The sequence below is a fragment of the Aethalodelphis obliquidens genome, unplaced genomic scaffold (genome assembly GCF_003676395.1).
Source record: "Aethalodelphis obliquidens isolate GAN/ISIS:26980383/991018 unplaced genomic scaffold, ASM367639v1 scaffold50, whole genome shotgun sequence".
In the NCBI taxonomy this organism is placed as follows: Eukaryota; Metazoa; Chordata; class Mammalia; order Artiodactyla; family Delphinidae; genus Aethalodelphis; species Aethalodelphis obliquidens.
The window spans coordinates 4,760,585-4,777,720 of NW_020837994.1; the positions used below are offsets into that span (position 1 = coordinate 4,760,585).

The 17,136-nt window shown below is 38.7% G+C and overlaps 1 protein-coding gene and 1 long non-coding RNA gene across 3 annotated transcripts in view; one reads left to right on the plus strand and one right to left on the minus strand.

Annotated features, from left to right (window-relative positions):
* Nucleotides 1–17,136, plus strand: part of AAMDC (adipogenesis associated Mth938 domain containing) — a 33,608-nt gene that overhangs the window by 16,290 nt on the left and 182 nt on the right. The window contains exon 3 of the mRNA XM_027083499.1: nt 15,226–15,321. Within this exon, the coding sequence (XP_026939300.1) occupies nt 15,226–15,321 (96 nt within the window). The remainder of the gene's footprint in view (nt 1–15,225; nt 15,322–17,136) is intronic.
* LOC113607811 (uncharacterized) lies at nt 675–17,135 on the minus strand. Of its 2 annotated transcripts, XR_003428086.1 has the most exons (3): nt 16,845–17,135; nt 15,725–15,833; nt 675–1,171 (listed from the first exon to the last, which is right to left on the minus strand). It is a non-coding gene; the product is annotated as an uncharacterized LOC113607811 (long non-coding RNA). The 2 variants fall into 2 exon arrangements; XR_003428085.1 differs by having other exon boundaries at nt 15,725–17,135.

The window sequence follows — 17,136 nt, forward strand, 5'->3', positions numbered from 1 at the left end:
CTAGAGCTTTGTTTAAAATGCATGTTCTGTATCTCCTGCACTCTTCCCAACTACTGAATCATAATCTCTTGGGGATGGGACCTGGAAAATAATATATTTCACGTGGTTGCTTTGAATACTAAATATGTTCATCTTTGTAAAGCATCTACCACAGTGCCTGTCACATAGTAGACACTTGATCTTTTTAAGTTTTTTCTTTTCTCCCTTAGTTACCTAGCACCACGCCTAGCACATAATACTGCTCTACAGTATGTTTCTCAACTATAGAAATGACTGCATTAATTCTTTTAAAAGTCTTGGACATGAAACACTCTGATTTGTACATCAAATGCTGCTTAATAGGGAATCCTTGAGGGAATTAATTGCCTGAGAGTGTTTAGGGGATTTCTTTTTACTTTAGAGTACTACAGTTGTTTATGCCATGACCTGATGGAGGTATTAACTCTAGTTATTTTTCATGCTCTAAATATATAGTAGTATTGTTCAGCTATCCTTTTTTTGTGTTTGTTTGGTTTTTTTTTTGGCTGCATCACGCAGCTTATAGGATTTTAGGTCCCCAACCAGGGATTGAACCTGGGCCCACAGCAGTGAAAGCATCGAGCCCTAACCACTGGACTGCCAGGGAATTCCCTTGTTCAGCTATTCTTTTTAACGAACTACCCAAAACTTAGTGATTTACAATAATAAGTGTTTATTATCATGCTTATAGGTCTAGCTGGAGCAGCTCTACTCCAGGCTGCAGTTGGCAAGCTGGCTGGGTACTCCATATGTCTCTTATCCATCTTAGACCAGTGAACTAGCCAGGACCTGATCTTCTCATGGTGTTATCTGAAGCTCACAAACATAAGCCCCACTGAGCAAGTATATTTCAAGGCTTTGCTTGCCCCAGGTTCACCAACATAAGTTCCCACATCAGTAGGGCCCAGAAGTATATTCTGCCCACACTAAGAGGGCAAAAAGAGTGAATATTTGCTGAACAGTTATCCAAACTATCAGAATATTCAATCACATGTTGTACATCTGCATATGAGTTGTTCCTTGGGCAACTTAAACCAAACATATCCAAAGCTGATTTCATTTCCTTTTCCCTACCTCCCCACCCCCCACAAATATCCAGGTACTTTCTTGTGTTCTCCGTCTTCATTAATGGAATCACTATCCACCCAGTCACCTAGAAGAGAAACATCAGACAGAAGTTTTATTTCTCCAGTTTTCTCCTCCACCATATCCAACAAAGTACATTTGTTGACTTGGCCAACATAAAGCTAGTCATGTCACTGCTCTGCTTAGAAAATTTCAAAGGCTTTCCATAGACCTCAGAATTAAGCAAAAACTCCTTAGGATAGTATTCAGGGCCATTTTTTTAAAACAATGATACAGTTCCAAATTTTTCCTTCATTCTCATCCCCTATATTTCATAACACATCTGAAGACCTAGCTATTCCATACCAAATACATATTCCCTTACAAACCTACCATGATCTTTGATTCTCTGTACCTTTGCTAAAACCACTTCCTTTTATTTATTGTTATTTATTTATTTATTTATTTGATTGCGCTGGGTCTTAGTTGTGGCAGGCGGGCTCCTTAGTTGTGGTTCACCAGCTCCTTAGTTGCAGCACGTAGGCTCCTTAGTTGCGGCAGGTGGGCTCCTTAGTTGTGGTATGCGAACTCCTAGTTGCGGCATGCATGTGGGATCTAGTTCCCTGACCAAGGATCGAACCCAGGCCCCCTGCATTGGGAGCACAGAGTCTTATCCACTGTGCCACCAGGGAAGTCCCTAAAACCATTTCCTTTACTTGAAATGACCTGCTCCCCTTGGTACCTGTTGAAATCTTATATATCCTTTAATTCCTAGCTTTTGTTTTATCTCCTCTATGAAGCACTTCCTGATAATCCTTGTGAGAATGAGCTGCTTACTCCATTCTCAGTATTCCTATAATACTTTGTGCCTCAATTTTAGCACTTAGTGCAGTTCACCTGTATTGTACTGAGTGTGTATTTACGTGTTTCCCTCACTAAGTGGTGAACTCCCTAAGGGCAAGAACTATGCATTTGGCACAGTGCCCATAAAGTATGGGCTCAATAAATGTTGGCTGCATTGAATTTTTAATTATAAATGTCATTAAAAAAATTTTTTTATACTTTGTGACATTCCTTCTGAGGTAGGTTAATGTTGTGATTCCTTTTTTATCAGTTTAAGGGTGGGAAGGGGCAGATGATATAGTGATTGCAGAATGGAAATATCAAGAAAATTTACTCTCTTCAACCAGTGTCCTTGAAATAATAATTACTACTACCTACTCCCAAATCTCTACCAATCATTAAACAACTGCTGTGTGCCTGATCAAACATAGCATTTCCAGGGTCACACCACTAATAATTTTTGGAACCAAGATTTGAACCTGAGTCTTACTATAAAGCCTATACTTTTCTACTATTGCATACTGTCCTCACTCATTTCTATCTTAAAGCAATAACTATCTTATTGGAGAAGAGTTTTCTATGTGGAAACATGCATAGGTCTTTCATTTATATATCCTTTTGTTAGGCTGAAAGGGGACAAGGAAGAAGATATGACAAAAATGTAAATTTAAAAGAAAGCCAAACCAATTAGCAGGCACCTAAAGAGAACCAAAGGAGGGCTTCCCTGGTGGCGCAGTGGTTGAGAGTCCACCTGCCGATGCAGGGGACACGGGTTCGTGCCCCGGTCTGGGAAGATTCCACATGCCGCGGAGCGGCTGGGCCTGTGAGCCATGGCCACTGAGCCTGCGCGTCCAGAGCCTGTGCTCCGCAACTGGGGAGAGGCCACAACAGTGAGAGGCCCGCGTACCGCAAAAAAAAAAGAGAACCAAAGGAAATGTGGAAACTTTACCCCACCTATTTAAAAAAATTTTTTATTGACATATAGTTGATTTTAGTCCCACCTTTTAATTTTAAACAATATTAAACCTATGAAACAGTTGTATGAATATTACAATAAATAGCCGCACACCCTTTCTTAAAATCTTCAAGTTGTTAATACTTTGCCATGTTGGTGTTTTCTCTCTAAACACACACACACACACACACACACACACACACACACACACACATTTTTCCCCAATCATTTGAGTGTAAATGGCAGATATTTTAGCATTTCTTTCCTAAGAACATAAACATTCTCCTACATAGCCACAATATCATTCTCACAAATAAGGATATGATCCTTGATACAATATTACTATTTAGTATACAGCCTATCTTCCAATTTCCCCCCAAATGCCCTCTATAACTATTGCCGATTTTGTGGGTTTATTTTTATATATAATACAGGCAATAGGTGTAAAGTATAACATAATTCTCAGAGTCTTGTCCATTTGATCAGACTAAAGGTTCTAGTACTTAGGACACAAAAGGAAAGATAGATGAGCTGAGCTGTCCCTAACCCTTTCTGCTTTTGTGTGTGTTTGTTTTTGCTTGTGTTTTCCCATTTACCTTCTAAACGTGGTTGACCTGAAAAGCCTATTGAACCTCTCCTGCCCCTTTTTCTATTTTGAAATATTTTGAACCTATATAACAAATTGGAAAAAAATAATAAACACTTGTATACCATCAGCCTAGATTTACCAGTTTTTAATATTCTGGCACATTTACTTTATCTTTCGGTGGCTTTCTCTCTCTCTCTCTCTCCGAATAACTATATTTGCTGAATCATTTGGAAGTAAGTACTGACATCATGATACTTAACTCTAAATACTTCAGCCTGTATCTAATAAAACAAAGGCATTCTGCCTTACATAATCATAATGTTACACTCAAGAAATCCAACATTTATATAATATTAAATAGCATCAACTCCATAGTCAAATTATAACAATTGTTCCAATAAAATAATATCTTTTATAGCAGGCTTTCCTTTCCAACCCAAGATCCAGTCAGGTGTCATGCACTGCATTTTGTTGTCGTGTTTCTTTACTCTATCAATAGACAGATTTATTGATTGAAGTATAATTGACCTACAATACTATGCAAGTTTCAGGTACACAACATAATGATTTGATATTTCTATACATTACAAAATGATTACCACAATAAGTCTAGTTACCATCTGCCATCATACAAAATATTTACACTGTTATTGACTATATTCCCCATGCTGCACATTTCATCCCTGTGACTCATTTCTTTTGTAACGGTTAAGTTTGTACCTCTTAATCTCCCTCACCTATTTCACGCATCTCCCCCACCACCTCCCCTCTGGCAACCACCTGTTTATTCTCTGTTTATGAGTCTAATTTCTGTTTTGTTTTACTTGTTTATTTGTTTTGTTTTTTAGATTTCACATATAAGTGAAATCATACAGTATTTGTCTTCCTCTGTCCGACTTATATCACTTAGCTTAATACCCTCTAAGTACATCCTTGTTGTCGCAAATGGCAAGATTTCATTCTTTTAGTGTTTTCATTTTCTTTGCAAAAATACACAAGTGGAATTGCTGGATTGTCTGGTACTTCTATTTTTAATATTTTGAGGGACCTCCGTACTGTTTTCCATAGTGGCTGCACCAAGTTACATTCCCACCAACAGTGCACAAGGGTTCTGTTTTCCCCACATCCTCGCCAACACTTGCTATTGGCTATCTTTTTGATAATAGCCATTCTGACAGATCTGAGGTGATATTGCACTGTGGTTTTTATTTCTATTTCCCTGATGTAGCTACATCAAACTAAAAAGCTTTTGCACAATGAAGGAAACTAACAACAAAATCAAAAGGCTTTGGAAGAAAATATTTGCAAACAATGTATCTAATAAGGGGTTCATATCTAAAATATACAAAGAACTCATACAACTCAACACCAACAAACAAATAACCCAATTAATAATTGGGCAGAGGTCCTGAATATACATCTTTCCAAAGAAGACATACATATATCCAACAGACACATGAAAAGATGCTAATAGCTTTCCTCCAAGAAAAAACAATAAGATTTCCGTAACATTGACACGTTATGGAAAGCCTCTTAAAGAGGAACAGAATCAGACACTCACTAAGGGCAGAGAGCCTTAGTGGTTTGCCGGGAGGGATTGCAAGAAGCAGAGAGGGAGCTGGTGGCAGGGTGAGGATGCCTCAATAACAGGCTGATACTTCAAACACAGACCTATGCGCAAGGCTGTAAGTAAACACCCACCAAGGCCTGGATCCACAGGCTGTTGCAGTTATCTTTCATGGCTCCGTATGTGACACCCTGGGCCTGCAGTAAAGCACGCAACAGCCAAATTGAGTTCCACTGCTCCAGCAACTCTGATGGGCTCCTGCTGTCTGCAGTCTCTGAATCTTGAGAGGATTATGGTTTTGCACTCTTTTATGACCTTTCACTTCATTGAGCAGTGGCCTTGTTTCCTTATACTAGAATGTGAGCTCTTACAGCCTGGGGATCATGGTGCTCCTCAAAGTAGATGCTATTCTTTGGGGGTTTTCTTAATAAATTTATTTATTTTTGGCTGTGTTGGGTCTTCACTGCTGCGCGCGGGCTTTCTCTAGTTGCGGGGAGCGGGGGCTACTCTTCATTGCAGTGCGTGGGCTTCTCATCGCGGTGGCTTCTCATTGCAGAGCACGGGCTCTAGGCGCATGGGCTTCAGTAGTTGAGGTATGAGGGCTCAGTAGTTGTGGCTCATGGGCTCTAGAGTGCAGGCTCAGTAGTTGTGGCACACGGGCTTAGTTGCTCCACGGCATGTGGGATCTTCCCAGACCAGGGATCGAACCCGTGTCCCCTGCATTGGCAGGCAGATTCTCAACCACTGCGCCAGCAGGGAAGCCCCTATTCTTTGTTAAATGAAGGAATCATTCAGTATTTCAGATAAATGCATTTACTTAAGGCAGGTGAAGCTCTCCAGCCCTGATTTGTAATTCTGTTAAATATTTACCTTGGTCGTTGTACCAGAAAAAAAAAATGTTAGTTCTTCATACCATAGCTGTTCAGCTCAGGGTGGTTCTAGGATTGATCACAGAGCTGTGGAACTAAAAAAGCATCTAATCCAATCGTTTTATCGATGCATTCTTTAAGAACCAATTATTGTAATCAAATGAAAAAATATCCCCATTTTTGTTTTGCCTTTTAAAAATGTATAAACCTAGGGACTTCCCTGGTGGTCCAGTGGTTAAGAATCTGCCTTCCAATGCAGGGGATGCAGGTTCAATCCCTCGTCGGGGAACTAAGATCCCACATGCCACAGGGCAACTAAGCCCACACGTGCCACGACTACTGACCCCTCACAACATAACTAGAGAGCCCACACACTGCAACCACTGAGCCCACGCACTCTGGAGCCTGCGCGCCACAATGAAAGATCCCGTATGCCACAACGAAGATCCTGCATGCCGCAACTAAGACCTGATGCAGCCAAATAAACAAATAAATATTTTTTTAAATATATAAACCTAAATTACTTTAGAGATAAAGAATCTAATCTCCCCCCAATCTCTTCTGATCTTTGTGGAGAATAGGGAAAGCTGGAGGCAGAGATACTGTTCAGAGCCACCTGGCCACTAGCTCTGCATCCCCTCCCACGATGAGGAAGTACCGTTGCTGCTGATCAGTTTGGTTCACTCTTTGACGTGCAGGTGTTCTAATTTAGAACACTCTGATATTCCCTTAAGTGTAAGCTCATATAGTCTTAGTGTAAATTCCTTAAGAAGATGCTGATGAAGTTAAGTCAGAACATAAAAAGGTGTTAGTGTGAGAGACTGGCTATGTTATCAGCTCTGGAACACTCACTGAGTGAAGAGTGTCAGCAGTAGTTGTACACCCCACAGGGAATCAAGAGACATGGAGAAAGCCAGAAAAGATGGGCTGCATCTGTTCCTGCTTTGTGTAGCCACCTGGCTTATGCTAAACTTTGTTTCCTTGGCTAAATAAATCAGGAAGTAGTGAGTAGGTATGTGTGCCTATATGTGGTCTCTTCCTGCTAATCTATAACTTGCCAATACTACAGGGTTATTTTTTTTTCAGGGTTATTTTTTAAGCTGTTTATTTTGAAATAATTTAAGACTTACAGAAAAGTTACAGGAATATTAGAATTCTCATTTTTACCTAGACCCAAATGTTAAGTTTATCATATTTTCTTTATCATCCTCTTCTCCAACAGACTTTTTTCTGAACTGCTGTATTCTACCCCTTTGCTCCTAAATACCTGTGTGTATTTCCCCCAAAAACAAGGACATTCTCTTACAACACAGTGATGAAAATCAGGAAATTAACATTGATACAATACTATTATCTAATAAACAGACCTTATTAATATTTTGCCAATTGACCTAATACACATTACATTTATTTGTCATATTAATGGAATCATACAGTATATAGTCTTTTGAGACTTGCTTTTTTCACTCAGCATAATACATTTTAGATTCATCCATATTGTCATAGGTATCAATAATTGTTCCTTTTTTATTATTGAATAGTATTCCATTGTTGGATTATAACACAATTTGTTGATGAACATTTGGGTTGTTTCCAGTTTGGTTTACTACAAGTAAAGCTGCTACAGATGACTGTAGTTAGTAATGCTATACGATATATATGAAAGTTGTTAAGAGACTAAATCCTAAGAGTTCTCATCACAAGAGAAAAATGATTTTTTCTTTTTTTCTTTTTTTGTATCTATGTGAGATGATGGATGTTAACTAAATTTATTGTGGGAATCATTTCATGATATACATAAGTCATATGCTGTACACCTTGAACTTATACAGTGCTGTATGTCAACTATATCTCAATAAAACTGGAAAAAAAAATCTAGAGAGGATATGCTGCTTCTAAGTTTAGGAAATAAGAGTTAACAACGCCTCCTCCCACCCCGAATAGAAAGCTGCTATGAACGTTCATGTACAGGTTTTTGTGTGAATGTGAGTTTTCATTTCTCTAGGATAAATACCAAGGTATGTGATTGCTGAATTGCGTAAGTACATATTTAAGAAAATGCCAAACTGTTTTCCTGCTAGAACATGAAGAAAGTGATATGCAGTAAGACTGGTGAGGCAGCTGGGAACTTACAGACCATGTTAAGGAGTTTGGCAGTTATTTTAAGGGCAATGAGAAGCCATTGAGTGCTGTTAAGCAGAGAAGTGACTTGAGTGGATTTGTGTTTTGCAAAGATTCCTCTAGCTACAATTTGAAGAATGGTTAATTGGAAAGGGCTAAAGTGGTTTTATGGAGACCAGTTAGAAAGTTACTGCAACAGGCTAAATAAGAAGTAATGACAGCTTAGACCAGGGTAGTGGCAGTGGAGATGGAGAGGAATGGACAGGTCCAAAGATAATAAGGAAGTAAATTATTATGTCCAATCTTTTGGGGAAAATGTTTAACATTTCAACATTATACTTAATGTTTAGCTAGCTGTAGGTTTTTCTTAGATGTCCTCTACCTAAGGAAGGTTCCCTTCTAGTTTAGTTTATTTTTAAAATATTAATAATAATTATTATTTATTTTTATTGAAGTATAATTGACCTACAACACTATGTTAGTTCCAGGTGCACAACATAATGATTTCATGTTTCTATACATTACAAAATGATCACCACGATAAGTCTAGTTACCATCTGTTACCATACACTATTATTGACTATATCCCCCATGCTGCATATTTCATCCCTGTGACTCATTTGTTTTTTGTTTTTTAATTAATTAATTTATTTATTTATGGCTGCATTGGGTCTTTGTTGCTGTGCACGGGCTTTCTCTACTTACTGCGAGCAGGGGCTAGTCTTCGTTGCGGTGTGTGGGCTTCTCATTGTGGTGGCTTCTCTTGTTGCGGAGCTTGGGCTCTAGGCACACAGGCTTCAGTAGTTGTGGCACACGGGCTCAGCAGTTGTGGCTCGTGGGCTTTAGAGTGCAGGCTCAGTAGTTGTGGTGCACAGGCTTAGTTGCTCTGCGGCATGTGGGATCTTCCTGGACCAGGGCTCGAACCCATATCCCCTGCATTGGCAGGCGTATTCTTAACCACTGTGCCACCAGGGAAGCCCGACTCATTTATTTTGTAACTGTAAGTTTGTACCTCTTAATGTCCCTCACCTATTTCACTCATCTCCCCCACCACCTCCCCTCTGGCAACTATGTGTTTATTCTTTGTATCTATGAGTCTATTTCTGTTTTGTTTTTTAGATTCCACATATAAATGAAATCATACAGTATTTATCTTTCTCTGACTTAATTCACTTAGGATAATACCCTCTAGGTCCATCCATATTGTCACAAATGGCATTATTTAATTCTTTCGTATGGCTGAGCAATATTCCATTGTATATATGAACCACATTTTTAAAAAATTTTGTTTATTTTTGGCTGCATTGGGTCTTCGTTGCTGCGCATGGGCTTTCTCTAGTTGCGGCGAGCAGGGGCTACTCTTTGTTGCAGTGTGCGGACTTCTCATTGCAGTGGCTTCTCATTGCAGTGGCTTCTCAGGCTCTAGGCACACAGGCTTCAGTAGTTGTGGCACGTGGGCTCAGTAGTTGTGGCTTGTGGGCTCTAGAGTACAGGCTCAGTAGTTGTGGCACATGGGCTTAGTTGCTCCACAGCATGTGGGATCTTCCTGGACCAGACCTTGAACCCGTGTCCCCTGCATTGGCAGATGGATTCTTAATCAATGCACCATCAGGGAAGCCCTGAACTTTTTAAATTAAATTTTATTGGAGTATAGTTGCTTTACAATGCTGTGTGAGTTTCTTGCTCTACAACAAAGTGAATCAGTCATACATATATATATATATCCACTCTTTATTGGATTTCCTTTCCATTTAGGTCACCACAGAGCACTGAGTAGAGTTCCCTTTGCTATACAGTAGGTTCTCATTAGCTATCTATTTTATACATAGTAGTGTACATATGTCAGTCCCAATCTCCCAATTCATCCCACCCTTCTTCCCCGCTTGGCAACCGTAAGTTTGTTCTCTACATCTGTGACTATTTCTGCTTTGCAAATAAGTTCATCTCCACCGTTTTTCTAATTTCCACATATAAGCGATATTATACTATATTTGTTTTTCTCTTTTTGACTTACTTCACTCTGTATGACAGTCTCTAGGTCCATCCACGTCTCTGCAAATGGCACTATTTTGTTACTTTTTATGGCTAAGTAATATTCCATTGTATATATGTACCACATCTTCTTTATCCATTCCTCTGTTGATGGACATTTAGGTTGCTTCCATGCCCTGGCTATGGTAAATACCGCTGCAGTGAACATCAGGGTGCATGCATCCTTTTGAATTATGGTTTTCTCCAGATATATGCCTAGGAGTGAGATTGCTGGGTCATAAAAAACTGTTTTTAGTTTTTTAAGGAACCTCCATACTGTTCTCCATAGGGGCAGTACCAATTTACATTCCCACCAGCAGTGTACAAGGGTCCCCTCTTCTCCACACCCTCTCCAGCATTTTTTGTTTGTAGAACTTTTTTTTTTTTTTTTTCGGTACGCGGGCCTCTCACTGTTGTGGCCTCTCCCATTGCAGAGCACAGGCTCCAGACATGCAGGCTCAGCGGCCATGGTTCACGGGCCCAGCCGCCCCACAGCATGTGGGATCCTCCCGGACTGGGGAACAAACCCATGTCCCCTGCATTGGCAGGCGGACTCTCAACCACTGCACCACTAGGGAAGCCCTGTTTGTAGAATTTTTGATGATGGCCATTCTGACCGGTGTGAGGCGACACCTCATTGTGGTTTTGATTTGCATTTCTCTAATAATTAGTGATGTTGAGCATTTTTCATGTGTCTGTAGGCCATCTGTATGTCTTCTTTGGAGAAATGTCTATTTAGGTCTTCACCCATTTTTTGATTGGATTGGTTTTTTCTATATTGAGCTGCATGAGCTGTTTGTATATTTTGGAGATTAATCCCTTGTCAGTTGCTTCATTTGCAAATATTTTCTTCGATTCTGAGGACTGTCTTTTCATTTTGTTTATGGTTTCCTTTGCTGCGCAAAAGCTTTTAAGTTTAATTAGGTCCCATTTGTTTATTTTTGTTTTTATTTTCATTACTCTAGGAGGTGAATCAAAAAAGATCTTGCTGTTATTTATGTCAAAGAGTGGTGTGCCTATGTTTTCCTCTGAGGGTTTTTATAGTGTCCGGTCCTTAATCCATTTTGAGTTTATTTTTGTGTATGGTGCTAGGGAGTGTTCTAATTTCATTTTTTTACATGTAGCTGTCCAGTTTTCCCAGCACCACTTATTGAAGCGACTATCTTTTTTCCATTGTATGTTCTTGCCTCCTTTGTCATAGATTAGGTGGCCATAAGTGCGTGTACCACATCTTCTTTATCCATTCATCTCTCGATGGACATTTAGGTTGCTTCCATATCTTGGCTATTCTAGTTTAGTTTTCTGAGAGTTTTCCTTTTTTTAATCATAAATACATGGTGAACTTCATTAAATGCTTTTTCTGCATCATTTGACACAACTGTGTAATTTTTCTTCTTTACTTTGTGGTGAACTACATTGATTTTTAAAATATTGAACCAACCTTGGATTTGCTAATGTTTTGTCGAGGATTTTCATTAAATGTTTAAAATAGAATTCACCACTGAAATCATATGTGTCTAGAATTTTTTCTGTGGAAGGGTTTTAAATTATAAATTCAATTTCTAACATCTATAGGACTATTCAGATTTTCTGCTTCTTGTGTTTTAATAAGTTGTGTCTTTCAAAAAAATCTGTCCACTTCTTCTAAGTTGTCACATTTATTAGTGTAAATTTATTCCCAATTTTTAAAATTATTCTTCTGCTATCTGTATGATCTATAGTAATGTCCCCTTCATTCCTGGTATTTATGAATTGTGTCTTCTCTTTTTTTCCTGATCAGTCTTACAATGGTTTCAATTTTATTAATCTTTTGAAAGAACCAACTTTTGGCCTTGTTGATTTTTCTCTGTCATTTGTTTCCCATTTCATTGATTTACATACATATATTCATTATTATCGGTCTTCTGCTTGCTTTGAATATGATTTGCTTCTCTTCTAGCTTTTTAAGGTGGGGGCTTACACCATTGATTTTAGACAATTATTTTTCTATTATAAGTATTTAAAGTGATAAATTTGCCTATAAGCATTATATAGCTGTATTCCACAAATTTTGATGTATTTTTCCTTTACCCTTTAGTTCAAAATACTTTGTTGCTCAATTTCCAATTATTTATGGCTTTTCTAAATATCTTATTGTTATCAACAAATCTATTTTGTCAGATATCATATTGTTATTTCATTTCTTTGAAATTTACTGAGACTTATGTCAGCATAAGGTCTTAGTGACTGTTCCATGTACACTTGAAAAAACAATGTGTATTCTGCAGTTGTTGGGTGTAGTAACCTATAAATGTCTATTAGGTCAAATTAACTGACAGTGTTGCTAAAAGCTCCCATTTCCTTAATTAGACTCTTTGTCTATGTGTTTTATCATTTACTGAGAGAAGGTTGTTAAAATTTCCAACCATAGAGCTGGATGGACCTAGAGTATGTCATGCAGAGTGAAGTAAGTCAGAAAGAGGAAAACAAATACCGTATGCTAACACATATATATGGAATCTAAAAAAACAAAAAAATGGTTCTGAAGAACCTGGGGCAGGACAGGAATAAAGACGCAGACATAGAGAATGGACTTGAGGATGTGGGGAGTGGGAAGGGTAAGCTGGGATGAACTGCGAGAGTGGCATGGACATATATACACTACCAAATGTGAAACAGATAGCTAGTGGGAAGCAGCCGCATAGCACAGGGAGATGAGCTCGGTGCTTTGTGACCACCTAGATGGGTGGGATAGGAAGGGTGGGAGGCAGATGCAATAGGGAGGAGATATGGGGATATATGTATATGTATAGCTGATTCACTTTGTTATAAAGCAGAAACTAACACAACATTGTAAAGCAATTATACTCCAATAAAGATGTTGGAAAAAATCCAACTATAGTGGTTTTGTCTCTTTTCTTAGTTCTGTTATTATTATTTTTTTTAATATTTATTTATTTATGGCTGCGTTGGGTCTTAGCTGCAGCATGCAGGATCTTTCCTTGCAGCGTGTGGGCTTCTCTCTAGTTGTGGCATGTGGGCTCCTCTCTAGTTGTGGCTCCAGAGTGCATGGGCTCTGTAGTTGTGGCACAGGGGCTCTTTAGTTGTGGTACACGGGCTCAGTAGTTGTGGCACGTGGGCTTATTTGCCCTGCCGCATGTGGGATCTTAGTTCCCAGACCAGGGATCAAACCTGCATCCTCTGCATTGGAAGGCGTTTTCTTAGCGGCTGGACCACCAGGGAAGTCCCAGATATGTTATTTTTGTTTTCATATATTTTGTAGCTCTTTCACTAAGAGTGTACAGATTTGGGTTGTTATGTTTTTCTTAATGAATTGGTCCTTTAAGTATCATGAGATGAAACTCTTTATCTGTAGTAATACTTCCTATCTTGATATTAATATAACCACACCAGCTTTCTTAGTGTTTGCATTTTATATCTTTCTTTATCCTTTTACTTTCAACTTATGCCTTTATATTTCAAGTATACACCTTGTAAGTAGTGTTTAGTTGGGTCTTGCTTTTTAACTCAGTCTTTGCCTTTCATTAAACTATTTAGTCCACTTAAAGTTAATTACTGCTACAGTTATGTTTAAGTGTTAACATATTGCTATTTGTTTTGTTTGTCCTCATGTTTTTTATTCCTGCCTTTTTAGGGGGGTTAATCAAGTATTTTTTAATACTTCAGTCTGTCTCCTTTATTGTTTTTTTAGCTCATGTGTATGTGTGGGTGACAGGCAATTGCCTTAGGGAAGATTCAGGTTACACCTATAACAATTATTGTGTGCCTACAGTGGGCCGGGCACTGGGCTTAAGCACAACTCTGTGGTCATTAGGGCTAGTTCTTTCAAGTTTCAACGTTGCTCCCTAGGTTACAGTATTCTAATAAAGTGCATTAAACACAGGTTAACATGTTTCTGTTCAAATCTCAATTGTGCTACTTAGTAATTGTGTCATCTTGGCTAATGTGTATTTTGTGAGCTTCAGTTTCTTTATCTATAAAACAAGGAGAATGGATGCTTTTGTGCTATTAATGCAGATCACATGGAATAATTTCTATAGCTGTATTATGAAAATTGCAACTTTAAACATGTAAGATATTATTATTCCAGGATTTAATAAAACTACTCATATTTGTTCTTCTACCTTTTATAACAAATTTCAATCCTATCTTCTCTAAACCATCAGCTTTTTAGACTGAAAAACCCTTCTTTCTTTGGTACATTTGTTGTTGTCTTGGTATATTCAGCAGCTCTTTCCCTAAACCATGTCTAACTATGATTAGAATGTACCCCTTCTACAACCACTGCATCAAGGCATACTCCTAGTCATACTTCAAGATGCAATTAAAACAGCATGTCTTCCATGACAATTTTCCACTTATTCACTCCCCAGTAGTTGGGCTGGTATTTACCAAACTCTAACTCCTGTATCCCCTTTGCTGATGTGGAAGCAGTTCAGAAGCCACCATCCTTTAACGTTGGATTAATGTTCATTAAACACCTTACCTTAAATATCCCTGGGAGAATCTGGGAAGACTTTACAGTGATAGGTTTTAAAGCATCTAAGTTTTCCTGGAGTTAAGTGGGAAAGGGGCCCAGAAAAAGGAAACGGTATGGAGCTTTCCAAGTTTTGGCATGGTGTGCAGGTGCTTTCTTCTCCCACGTCATCTCTTTCCACTCACTTGTCACTTACACTTCAGTCATATGGAACTAATTGTAGTTCACTAGGTTGCTCTTTCCTCTGAGCCTTAGTTCATGCTATTCCCTGTATTTGGTATGCCTTGTTCCGCTGATTTCCTTTAACCTGGCTAATTCCTGTTTGTCCTTTAGGTCTCAGCTTAAATGTCACGTCCTCTGGGGTGTCTTCCCTGACCCCCTGCCCTGACTCCCCAGGTCTGAATTAGGTGCCCTTTCTGTATGTTCTCACTACACCCTGAACATTACTTCTTTGTAGCACTTGTAAAACTACTGAAATTTCTTTGTAGTCTTCTATATTTTTCACTAGACTTAGAGCTCCATAAGGGCAGTACTGTATCTTCTGCTATCCCCAGGGCCCTAGTGAGCCTTGGCCTAGAGTAAACCTCAGTAAACATTTGTTCGGTGAATGAATGACCCTAACAGGAATGCTGACCGCAAAGAAAGATGAAAAGAGCAGGTAGCTGGTATACTTTCTCTTTCCATGTCCAGCATTCTCCTGGTGTGCAGCCTGCAGATGTGGAGGAAGTTGTCGAGAAGGGTGTGCAGATCCTTGTCATTGGCCGAGGGATGAGTGAGGCCTTGAAGGTAGGTATTGGTGAGCACAGCATTCCTGAGGACTTCTGGTAATCTCCTGGATCTTTACCTTAGAGATATGTCCTTCTTGGAAGTTCATCTCTATATATCATGCACCCTCATTTTGCTGAGCCAGGGGATGGCCCAGGATAAAACAGTGGCTGCGCACTATTCTTCCTCATCAGGGTTGGACTCTCCAGTCTCTAATCATAGGCTTGTGCTGTTTCAACTATTTTTCAGAAATTCCTCAATCCTGGAATTTCTTTTAAGCTCTACAGCTATCAATATTTGGCTCTTTAGATTTTTACAGTACTTTCCATTTTTACAGTACTTTTAATTTTTCTTTTCTTGGGCACATTCAAGTTAAGCCTTTTTCCCCTTTCAAAAAAAGAAAGTTTATTTTTATTGTACTTACAGAAATAGTACATGCTTGTTGTAAAAGAGTCAATGTGGAAATGTAGAATTAAAAAGGTGAAAGATTTCCCCTTCCCAATCGTAACTGCTCCAATGCTCTCTCTATGCATCTGCAAATATATACACACTTACACATACTGATATACATGTTTTTACATAAATAGGATCGCTCTATACATATTGTTCTGTAACTTTTTATTCACTTACATTATTGCATTATGGACAGCCTTTCACATAAGTTTATAGAGATCTACCTCATTCTGTCCTTTATATAGATGTCGTAAAATCCAAAATCCAGTTCCCTACCAATGGAGGTGCCCTTTAGTTATATTTTTTAGTTTAACCTAGTTTTTTCCTCCATTAAAATGATCCCTATCTGTAAGACTACTGTTATTATAAAATTGTTCAAACATATAAAAAAGTAACGTAGGACATTTTAAAAAACATTTCACTCAGAGCTCCTTCTGACAAGGCAGAGTCTAATTAAATTTAAAATAATATTGAAGGCAAGCCAGAGTTGAGAAAATATCCAATAGCTGCCACTCTTGAGAATCTTTTATATAAATTCATTTACAAATATTTATTCAGCACCTTCTATGGGGCAGACACTATTTTAGGTACCAGGGACAACAAGCTAAACAAGGCAAACAAGGTTCATGGCCCTCATGGATAATAAAAATGTAGACAATTTCAGATCATAGTAAGTGCTGTGAAGAAAATGGTGACTTATGAGGAGCTGCTCTAAATAGGGTGATCAAGAAAGGCCTTTCTGAGAAGACATTTGAGCTGCAGTGTACATACATTCATAAAATTTCATCCTCACACCAACCCTTTGATTTTAAGTATTATTGTCCCCGTTTTATAGGGGAGGAAATTGCAGTTGAGAGACTTTCAAAGGTCTCTTGGTTAGTACATAGCAAAGTTAGAATTTAGACTCAGGTTGGACTGACTCAAACATTTAACATTTATCTGGATTTGAATCAGTCAGGTTGGACTGACTCAAACATTTAACGTTTTACATACCTTAGCTGAATTCATTCTCATACCAACCCTGTAAGCAGGTATTGTTATCCCTATTTACATACATGGAAACAAAGGCTCAGAGAATTTAATTCACTTACCCAAAGTCACAATGCTAGTAAGGACTTAAATTCAAGACTGACTCCAAAATCCATGCTCTTTCCAGTTTCCATATCACCTGAGCTGTCTGCACATGTTTCATGGTACTTCTGTTAACTTCTTAGAAGGCTTTTGACTCCTTGGGACTCACTGCCAAATTCTGGGCTGGTGACACGCTGGGTGATTGAGGAGTGATGGTTGTCACTGTCCAGTTCTGTAGAATATACTTGCCTCATAGCAGGAAAAGAAACCCTGGGGTCCTTTCCCCCTGATTTACTCATCTTTTTCCTTCTT